The sequence below is a fragment of the Erythranthe guttata genome, chromosome 13 (assembly GCF_056151865.1).
Source record: "Erythranthe guttata isolate IM_541 chromosome 13, IM_541, whole genome shotgun sequence".
In the NCBI taxonomy this organism is placed as follows: Eukaryota; Viridiplantae; Streptophyta; class Magnoliopsida; order Lamiales; family Phrymaceae; genus Erythranthe; species Erythranthe guttata.
Genome location: NC_142545.1, coordinates 9,001,712 through 9,012,955, shown reverse-complemented (window position 1 = coordinate 9,012,955; position 11,244 = coordinate 9,001,712). Strand labels below are relative to the sequence as shown.

The 11,244-nt window shown below is 40.3% G+C and overlaps 1 protein-coding gene across 1 annotated transcript; it reads right to left on the bottom strand.

Moving 5' to 3' along the window:
• Positions 1 to 130: 130 nt before the first annotated feature.
• Positions 131 to 5,016, bottom strand: LOC148765826 (uncharacterized). Its single transcript, XM_088812199.1, has 2 exons — positions 1,717 to 5,016; positions 131 to 1,356 (listed from the first exon to the last, which is right to left on the bottom strand). The coding sequence occupies exons 1-2, from the start codon at positions 4,888 to 4,890 to the stop codon at positions 649 to 651; spliced, it is 3,882 nt and encodes a 1,293-aa protein (XP_088668325.1). The 5' UTR covers positions 4,891 to 5,016; the 3' UTR covers positions 131 to 648.
• Between the last annotated feature and the right edge of the window lie 6,228 nt (positions 5,017 to 11,244).

Below are 11,244 nucleotides of genomic sequence, written 5' to 3'. Positions count from 1 at the left end.
TGGTTCTTTAAGAACTCTTCGAACATATCGGTGGATCCTGTTTGTTCATCCCGACTTATCAATCGATCTTTCACAATCGATTGTGGCGTCTTCACATACCAAGGTCCGCGTAAGGTATTAGGGTTGATATGAACTACGTCAACATGTGACGAAACCCAATAACAATATATGGTTTTGGAACCCCAAGACCCCCCAAAGAAACAAGTTTGTCGAACCTTGACCCAATGATTAGTAAATCACGAACCAAGATTACAATGGATACGAAGACGCCACACCAAGAGTTCAAGATGGATTCAAGAATCTTGATGATAAGTCTGATTGTTTGAACGCCACAAGATAACTTGATAAGTTCAAAAGCTCTTTCAAGATAGAAAGAAGAATACTATTGCCTCACAAAATGATTTCTGAATTGATTGCTGAAACATACAACTTAGCCCCCTTTAAATAGGGTTCAATATTCTCTAATCTATGGAAATAAACTAAGAACAAGGAATTATTATCTATCTAATCAAATTAGCCGCAAATCAGCCAATCTAATTGACAATTATTGATTCTAAATTAAGGAAACATCTAAATCAGAATATTGATATTCTAAGGCTGAAATTGCACAAGTGAAAGACTCTCCAAAGCCTTGAAAACGTGATTACTTCAATTAGACCCTTCCATAACTGATATCTTTGTGATTGACTTCCCTTCAATCTGATTTGGGTCCATTTGAATTGTGAATGGGCTTGTACATGGATTTGAACTCATGTTGGGCCTCCAATTATTTGCCATCTCAACTTCTTCTTGAATCAGCCCATATAATGCTTCCTTGAAACGCTTGGCTCTAAGCCTTGTGATTGGTCCGCTTGGCAAGCTTAGTGGCTCTTGGTGGACTTCGTCTCTTATGGTTCCATTTGCATCATTCTCCCATTCTTGAGAAAGATTTGTCCTCAAATCTGCATCACCTACATCAAATGGAGATAAGTCAGAAACATTAAAGCTATTACTAACACCATACTCACCAGGTAGTTCAAGTTTGTAGGCATTGTCATTGATACGTTCCACCACTTGAAATGGTCCATCACCCCTTGGAAGAAGTTTAGATCTTCTTTGTTGAGGAAACCGATCCTTTCTCATATGTAGCCACACCCAATCTCCTGGTTCGAAAACAACTTTCTTGCGTCCCTTATTAGCTTGCTTGACATATTGCTCAGTCCGACGCTCTATATGTTGCCTTGCCTTCTCATGAAGTTGTTTTACGAAATCTGCTTTTTTTTCGCAATCTAAGTTAACATGCTCACCCAAAGGTAAAGGGGTTAAATCCAAAGGAGTCAAAGGATTAAAACCATAAACAATCTCAAATGGTGAAAACTTAGTTCCAGAATGAACACAACGATTATAAGCAAATTCAACATGCGGTAGACAATCTTCCCAAGTTTTCAAGTTTTTTTGTATAATTGCACGCAATAAAGTAGACAAAGTCCTATTCACTACTTCCGTTTGACCATCAGTTTGTGGGTGACATGTAGTAGAGAACAACAATTTAGTTCCTAACTTACCCCACAAAGTCTTCCAAAAGTAACTTAAAAACCTTGCATCTCTATCAGAAACAATAGTCCTTGGCATGCCATGCAACCTAACAATCTCACAAAAAAATAAATTCGCTACATGTGATGCATCATCAGTTTTATGGCATGCAATAAAGTGAGCCATTTTAGAGAACCTATCAACAACCACAAAAACTGAATCTCTCCCCCTCTTTGTCCTAGGTAAACCCAAAACAAAATCCATAGAGATATCAACCCAAGGTGCATTTGGAATAGGCAAGGGAGTGTACAAACCATGTGGTTGAAGCCTAGATTTGGCTTGCTTGCAACTAATGCATCTTGCACAAATTTTCTCTACATCATGTTTCATGCGTGGCCAAAAGAAATGCTCATGCAACACACCTAAAGTCTTAGCCACCCCAAAGTGCCCCATCAAACCACCACTATGTGATTCCCGAACAAGTAATTCACGCAAAGATGAATGTGGTACACATAACTTGTTCTCCCGAAATAAAAAACCATCATGCAAATAGAACTTCCCGTATGCCCCATTAGTGCAACTTTTAAAATAATCACCAAAATCAGAATCAGTTGCATACAAGTCCTTAATATACTCAAATCCAAGCAACTTAGTACTAAGTGTTGAAAGCAAAACATACCTTTGTGACAATGCATCAGCAACTATGTTCTCCTTACCATGCTTGTATTTGATAACATAAGGAAAAGTTTCGATGAATTCCACCCACTTGGCATGACGCTTCCTCAATTTATATTGTCCCTTTAGATGCTTCAAGGATTCATGATCGCTATGAATCACAAACTCTTTTGCCCACAGGTAGTGCTGCCACGTCTCTAGAGTTCGAACCAATGCATACAATTCCTTGTCATATGTAGGATAGTTTAAAGCTGCCCCACTTAATTTTTCACTAAAGTATGCAATTGGTCTTCCTTCTTGCATTAGTACACCGCCAATACCTATACCTGATGCATCACACTCAATTTCAAACATTTTAGTGAAGTTAGGCAAAACAAGTAATGGTGCATTCGTCAATTTATCCTTGATGAGTTGAAATGCCCTTTCTTGCTCCTTTCCCCACTTGAATGGAACGTTCTTTTTGATAACTGCTGTAAGAGGTGCTGCTATGCTGCTGAAATCTCGAACAAAGCGCCTATAAAATCCAGCTAAGCCATGAAAGCTCCTTACTTGAGTTACCGATGTAGGCGTTGGCCAATCTCGAATCGCCATCACCTTTTCCTCATCAACCTCTATACCTTTAGCACTAACAACATAACCAAGAAACACAAGTTTGTCCGTACAGAAAGTACATTTCTTAAGATTAGCAAACAACCTTTCTTTCCTTAAAACCTTTAAAACAAGTGCTAGGTGTTCAACGTGATCGTCAAGGTTTTTGCTGTAAATTAGAATATCATCAAAATACACAACTACAAATTTACCAAGGAATGCACGTAAAACATGGTTCATGAGCCTCATAAAAGTACTAGGTGCATTAGTAAGCCCAAAAGGCATAACCAACCATTCGTACAAGCCATATTTTGTTTTAAATGCAGTTTTCCACTCATCACCTTCTTTCATTCTAATTTGATGATAACCACTCTTAAGATCAATTTTAGAGAACACGCAAGACCCATGCAATTCATCTAACATATCATCTAGTCTAGGAATAGGATGACGATACTTTATCGTGATATTGTTGATGGCTCGACAATCAACACACATCCTCCATGTCCCATCCTTCTTAGGTACTAGCAACACCGGAACTGCACAAGGGCTCATACTCTCCCGAATATGTCCTTTCTCCAGTAGCTCATCAACCTGCCGTTGAAGTTCCTTTGTCTCCTCGGGACTACATCGATAGGCTGGTCGGTTTGGAATTATTGCACCTGGTACGAAGTCAATTTGGTGCTCAATTCCTCGAATTGGTGGTAAGCCTGGCGGTATCTCCTCGGGAAAGACATCTTCAAATTCCTGCAAAAGTGAAACAACATTGCTCGGCAATGATCCGACAAGTTCGTTAGTACTCAAAAGGGCCTCCTTGTACATAAGTACTATAAGGGGCTGTTGTGATAATAAAGCTCTCTTGATCTCACTTTTTTTTGCAATGAAGTTGTATTTTTCCCCTCGCTCGCTCTCATTTTTTTTATCACTCTCTTTTGTTTTCACACTTCTCTCATTTTCTTTTCTCTCAATCTCACCATCTCTCTGTTTTTCTTTACACTTCTCACTCTTTTTTTGTATCTTGAGTTGATCTTCAAGAACTTGCTTGGGACTTAACGGTACAAGTGTCATGGGTTGTTTTTTAATGATAAAAGAGTACCTATTGGTGTACCCGTCATGTGTTGCTCGACGGTCGTACTGCCATGGTCTCCCCAATAGGACATGGCATGCTTGCATAGGCACCACATCGCACAACACTTCATCCTCATACTTGCCAATGGAGAATGCCACTAACACTTGCTTTGTCACCTTGATTTCTCCACTATTGTTTAGCCACTGAAGTCGGTATGGTCGAGCATGCCTCAAGGTAGGCAAACCCAATTTCTCAACTAATTCAGTACTTGCAACATTAGTGCAGCTCCCACCATCAATAATAACGCTGCAAACCTTAGCATTTACAAAACAACGAGTATGAAATAAGTTTTCGCGTTGATTGTTATCTTCTTCTTTACCTTGTGCACTAAGAGCTCGCCTTGCCACTAATAACTCACCCTCTGCAGCATATTGCCCTTCGTATGTATCTCCAAAAGATGGCAGCTCATCTACCTCGTCTTCCTTTTCATCCTCCGATTCGATCTCCCCTTGGGCATTTATCACCATAACCTTTTTGTTAGGACACTCACTAGCTATGTGTCCCCTGCCATGGCACTTGAAACATTTCATATCTCGATTCTTTGAAGTGGAGGGTTCAGTGTTACCTTGTTTGAATGTTGTCGCTGGTTTGGCATCCTTAGAAGGTTCGAATTTAGGTTTGGTTGATGGCCATTCATCCCTTTTAGGTGCTGCCTTCCACGAATTTGAGGTGATTGCACCTGTTCCCTTCCTAGCCAAATTCATCCGCTTTAGTTGTTGTTCGACTTTGATAGCTTGGTGCACCATATCCGTCAATTCCACATAGTGTTGCATCTCCACAACATCTGCTATTTCACGATTTAAGCCATGTAAGAATCTAGCCATGGTAGCTTCCCTATCTTCTTGTACACTTGCTCGGATCATAGCAACTTCCATCTCTTTGTGGTACTCATCGACGCTCCTCGATCCTTGAGTTAGGCGTTGTAACTTGTTGAACAACTCTCTATGGTAGTAGTTTGGAATGAAACGTTTCCTCATGATGGCCTTCATCTCATCCCATGTTTCAACAGGTTGCTCGTAATTTCTCCTCCTTTCCTTCAACAATTGATCCCACCAAATAATAGCATAATCAGTGAATTCAATTGCAGCAAGCTTTACCTTTTTTTTTTCGGAGTAGTTATGACATTCGAAGACCATTTCTATCTTCTTCTCCCATTCTAGATAAGCTTCAGGGTCATTTCTGCCTTGAAATGGCGGAATCGTCACCTTGATACTTCCCAAATCGTCATCTTGCCTAGGCCTTCTTCCATTGTTAGCACCTCTATACCCACGTTCAAACCTTCCTCCGTTCATTGGACGTTCATCGAGTTCCTCTAATTCTTCTTCATCTTCAGCATCACCGCATTGTGTCCTTGGTTGCATTCGCCTAGGCGGGGGCTGCCTCTTTGTTGTCTCCTCTTCCAATTTGTCTATCCTTTCATGAATTTGCTCCATCTACATTCTCATCACCCGCCTCATCTCGCTCACCAATGCTTGCATTTGGAACTTTGAAATGCCTGGTTGTTGCCCCTCTCCAGTTGAATTATCTCCTCCGTTTTGTGACATGTTACGAGATCTGCAAGATATTATTAAAAACCTCACAAACACTCCCTCACGTGTTTCCCTCAATATGATGTCACTCACACTCGTGTTTAACACTCAATCGGCTTTTACCCTCTTATATTCTCACCACTCTGCCTTTTTCCGCTCGTTGTATCTTCTTTTCACTCTTAATTGAACTTAAGAACAATCGAGAATCAAATAGCAATTCAAAGTGAGAATCAATCAAACAAATCACAAGAATCAAGAATTAAAGTCCTAAGAGATGCAAGTAATCTCTATAGAGATAAATGCTAAAGAATATGGAAATCTAGGAGCACAAGAATAAGCTAGGGAATCATGACGCGTAGTTGCTAGACGCCAATCTTGATTCGTTGGGTGATTAAGGTGAAACGAGCTTCATCTTAATCGTAACTCGAAGGGGACGAGTTTTGACCACAAAGGGTTGTGGGCCCACGGCTAGCTTACACCTGAACCATCGAGGGTCACACTGCTCGTGCACATGAGATCTTTGAATAAACGGTCAGAGATAAAATAGTTTATCTTTGCATGATTGGAAGTCAATACGATTGGGTCCAACATTCGTAATTTGGAATTATGAATGAGAATAAGAAAAGGAAAAGAGTAGGCGAACGTATTAGTGAACTTTCTAAATCGGGAAGTTTCCAAATTTAGAAAGTGCACTGAACTAGGGTTTCCACTTTTGGAAAGTTGGAAAACGAGAGTTGGCACTCGTAATGACGAGGACATTATAATGATTCCGAAAATGTAATCGTTACAATTTTCCGATCATTGAATTGAGAGAGACGAGCAAGTAAAGGAACTAACGAGCTTAAGCTGTTGGGCCCAGTCCAACTTAAGCCCGTTAGGGTTTTATGCAATAGACTATAAATACATGATTTATAGACCTTGCACAAAAAAAAAACTACAACAAACCCTAACCCTAAAGCGGCCGTCCACCTCTCTCTCTCTCGCTCTCTCTCTCGCGCGGCCACCTCCGCCGTTGACGCCGCCCCGTCGCCGGAATCGGCCATCCCTTGGCCGATCCCTTTCGGTATTCTTTTTCTTCTTTCTTTTCTTCCGTTAATTCTAACTACTTCGTGTCTAGTGCCACGTTTTAGTAGATCGAAGTATACGAGGTGAAATCCGAGAGGAGGAAGACTGTAGATCGAAGAATCGAGGAGCAACGCACGAGCCGAAGCCGCACGCTGCCCCACGCGCCGCCCCGGAAGTCCGCGCGTGAAGTTCACGCGCCGCCGTGGTCAATCCGCCGCTGCTGCCGCTGCACTCCATTGCTGCCCCGATTGTACGGATTGGTTTCCGTAGCAATCTCGACGTACTATACGCTCCTACCTCACGCTTCAAGAGGTAAACACGCGAAACCCTAGTTTCGATTTGAGTTTTGTTTAAACTATGTATTCATGTTTGTTTCGTATGATTTATGTGATTATGTGTAATCAATTCAAATCAATGCAAGCATGTTATTTGGTTTAAACGCGAGCATGTTAATTGATTTAAATTCGGTTAAATTAATTAGCATGTATGTTGTTTTTAATTTCGCTGGAAGCGCAAAGGTACGCAATTAATTGATTTAATTTGTCGGGCATGTACTATGTGCGTTTTAAACTCGTTTAATTCGCATAAATTTTTGTTTTCCGCTGCGTATGCGTGCCCGAAACCCAACAGTGGTATCAGAGCTCGTTGCGCAATTAATTGCGTTCGTTTTAATATGCATGTTCGATTTATTAAAGTAGTGATTGTCGTATTATGTAATTGGGAGTTTTCGTAAGTTTAAAATATTTTTGAAATATTGTTCAGAGTTTTTCCAGCTTTAAAATTGTTTAAAATTGGAAAATCGGATCTGAAATTATTTTTAAAACATCGTTTTTTAATTGTTCGGATCGAACCGGTCGAACCGGCCGGTTCGATGGTTGTGCACGATTTAGTTGACCGAATCCAAGTGGATTCGGGTCGGTCAGACTGGTTCCCGGTCCGACTGACCCGGCCCACTGATTTGGGTCAGCTGGACCGGGCAGAACCGGACCGCTTCGGTCCGAACCGGTCAGACCGGTCGGCCGAACCGGTTCACTGAAAAAAAAAAAAAAAAAAAAAAATTCAGATTTCTAAAATTAAACTTAAAACAAATTGATTTTAATTTTTGGAAAATTATTTTCAATTAATCCCAATTAGATAATTGGATCGACAATCATCTATTTTAGTAAATAGGTGTTAGATTAATTAATTAATTTAAATTGTTAAATTGATTTCAATTAATAGAACACATTTATAATATTGATTATAAGTTCAACTTAATTAGTAGTACCTCAACATTATTTGAATGATTTATGCTAGTTGAGGTTCTATAATTATTTTGAAAAACCCGATAATTAATTAATGTAATTAATTATGTAGTTAGGTCGTATGTTCCTGTTAGGACAATATGCGCTTCCATATACCTTTAGAGAACATAGATGTAGGAATCACATAGACCAATCCAAACCTTCTGATGAGATAAAAATTTTAATAAAAATCCCTCATTCTTTTAATTAAGAATCATTTCAAGCTATAAAGGAAAACCCAATCTGTTGAGTTATTTCTTTCCTTCTGCCAACGGTTGGATTATGTGTAGCCCTTTACTATAGTGCAGTAAGCCGTGTTAGCGGGGAGTGCTATGGTAGAGTAAGCTGTAATTCAATTGACATAATGATGAAGGTAGCCGTAGAAAAGGGTTATGTTGAATTAACGTGGTCGGCTAGATTAACTAGGGACTGCATTAGTTTGGCATAATCAAGTTCTATGAGCATCTTTGATTGGTAGGTTAGACTTGACACACGACGATTTTGATATTCGCGAGATTAACTTAGGTCATTATCAAGTGTGAGGAAAATTAATTTAGGGTCATATTGTGGATATGATTGATTGTGATCTACCTTTGGGCAAATATAATCGGGCTAGATTAACTACGGGTTATATTTGTCTATTGGACCTAAAGCCCATTAAGAAAAATCAGTTTTCTCGTTTGTCTACTAGAGGGAAGTGGAACTCGATAAAATTAGTGGGAGAACAATTAAATAACACAAGTCCAAACATTTAATTGTAACAATCATTTAACGCGAATCTCTAATAATCCTCTTCTCTATATGTCTCAGATAATCATGTCTAAGAATCCCATAATGTCAATCCTCGACAATAAACTCAATGGCCCTAATTACCTAGATTGGTTGCGTAGTCTTAAGCTTGTACTAACTGTTGAGGGGCGTCTCTATGTTTTGAACGAGAGGCTTCCCGCCACTATACCTGCCACAGCGACTGATGCTGAAAAGGAAACTTATGAAGTTTGGAAGAAAGATGACACTCATGCTAGGTGCTATATAATAGCCGCCATGGAGCCTGCGCTTGCGAGGAAATATGAGTCTCACTTGCATGCTTTCGATATAAAGGCTCATCTCGATAGCATGTATAGTGAGAATATTAGGGCATCGAGGTACGCTGCTACAAAGGAGTTGATCACAGCGAGACTGCGCGAAGGGGTTTCGGTCCACGAGCACTGTCTCAAAATGATCACTCTCCTTGAAAAGCTAGTGAATCTTGATGTCACCCTCCCGGCCGAGCTCTCGTTGGATTTGATTCTGTTGTCTCTTCCTAGTTCCTATGAATCGTTTATAGTGAACTTCAACATGAACAAACTAGATCCTCCCTTGGATGAGTTAATGAACATGTTGGTTAGCTTCGAGTCCACCATTAAGAAAGAGAAGTCTGTTCTCATTGCTGCTACTTCTGGAAAGAAGAGTTCTTTCCAAAAGAAGAGAAAGGAAAGAGTTCTTTTCCCTAACAGCAAGTTCGAAGTGGGTGAAGGTAGTGGGGGCCCCAAAGCAAAGGTTAGCAAACAAGTTGATGATGCTTGCCATCACTGTGGAAAGAAAGGACATTGGCGCCGCAACTGCAAGGCTTACCTAAAGCAGAAAGGTTCTGAAAAGGGTACGTATTTCATTGACGTAAATTTGTCTGTCAACTCTTCTTCTTGGGTAATGGATACGGGCTGTGGCTCACATTTGTGCAATGATTTGCAGCTAATGACAAGAAGTCGAAGACTTAGAGCGGGTGAGACCTACCTAAGGATGGGGAATGGAGCAAGAGTTGCTGCTGAAGCCATTGGCACAATTTACTTAAATGTTTTGGATTCTAGTTTTCCTATTGTTTTGAACGATTGTTTATTTGTTCCGTCGCTCATTAGAAACCTTATTTCTATTCCTGTATTAGATATTGAAGGTTTTACTTTTGTTTTTGGAAATTCGATTTGCATTATACAAAAGAATGAGAATTTAATTTGCAAAGGACGACTATTAAACAACTTGTACGAACTAAATCCAAGTGAAATACCTATTAATGTTATATCAGCAAAATGTAAAGAGATAGATCAAAACCCCGCACAACTTTGGCATGCTAGATTAGGTCATGTCTCTTTAAGAAGGATGAACGATTTTGTTAGTGAAGGATTGTTCTCTTTGGAGGACGTGAAATCACTACAAACTTGTGAATCTTGCCTTAAAGGAAAAATGACCAAGTCACCTTACAAAGGGAAAATGGAACGAGCCGAGGGTCTTTTGGATTTGATCCATACAGACGTATGTGGTCCACTAAGTGTTAGTGCGAAGGGTGGATACAACTACTTCGCCACCTTTACCGACGATTATTCTAGGTATGGGTATGTGTACTTGATGAAGTACAAGTCTGAAACATTTGAAAAGTTCAAAGATTTTAGACATGAAGTAGAAAAGCAACTCGGACGAAGTATTAAGAAGCTGCGATCCGATCGTGGTGGAGAATACTTGAGCATCGAGTTCATTGACTATCTAAAAGAAAATGGGATACAGTCCCAATGGACTCCACCGGGAACTCCTCAACTTAATGGAGTATCCGAACGTCGGAATCGAACTTTATTAGATATGGTTCGATCAATGATGGGGTTCACAAACTTACCGGCATACTTGTGGGGTCATGCACTCCGTACTGCCGCGTATTTGCTGAATAGAGTTAACACCAAAGCAGTTAAATCCACACCTTATGAACTTTGGCATTCCCGGAAACCCAATTACAAACATATTAGGATATGGGGTTGTCCCGCTTATGTGAAGCGATTAGTGGGAGATAAGTTGGATAGTAAATCCGACTTGTGCTATTTTGTGGGGTATCCCGAAGACTCAATGGGATACGAGTTCTACTATGTCAAAGAAGCAAAGACGTTTGTTTCGAGAAATGCCACCTTTTTGGAAAGGGAGTTTCTATCCGATAGAAAGGGCAGCATGATAGAACTTGAAATAGTTCAAGAACCACAAAGTGAAGTTCAAACGCAAGAACAAGTAATCGAACCAATACAACAAACCACTAATATACCTCCTGAACCTACGGTACGTAGATCCGAAAGAGTTCGGAAAATGCCGGATAGGTTATTCCTCCTCGAAAATGATGAAGATCATGTTGATCTTGGACAAGATCCAAGAACATACAATGAGGCCGTATCGGATGCGGACATGGGACATTGGCTAACTGCCATGAAATCCGAAATGGACTCCATGTACTCCAACAAGGTACGGACCTTGGTAGATCCACCCAAAGGAATTGTTCCTATAGGCTGCAAGTGGATCTATAAGAAGAAAATTGGAGTTGATGGAAAGGTATCGACCTATAAAGCTAGATTGGTAGCAAAAGGATACACTCAAAGGCAAGGTGTTGACTATGAGGAAACCTTTTCGCCAGTCGCGATGCTGAAGTCCATTAGGATTTTGCTGGCCATAGCTGCGTGGT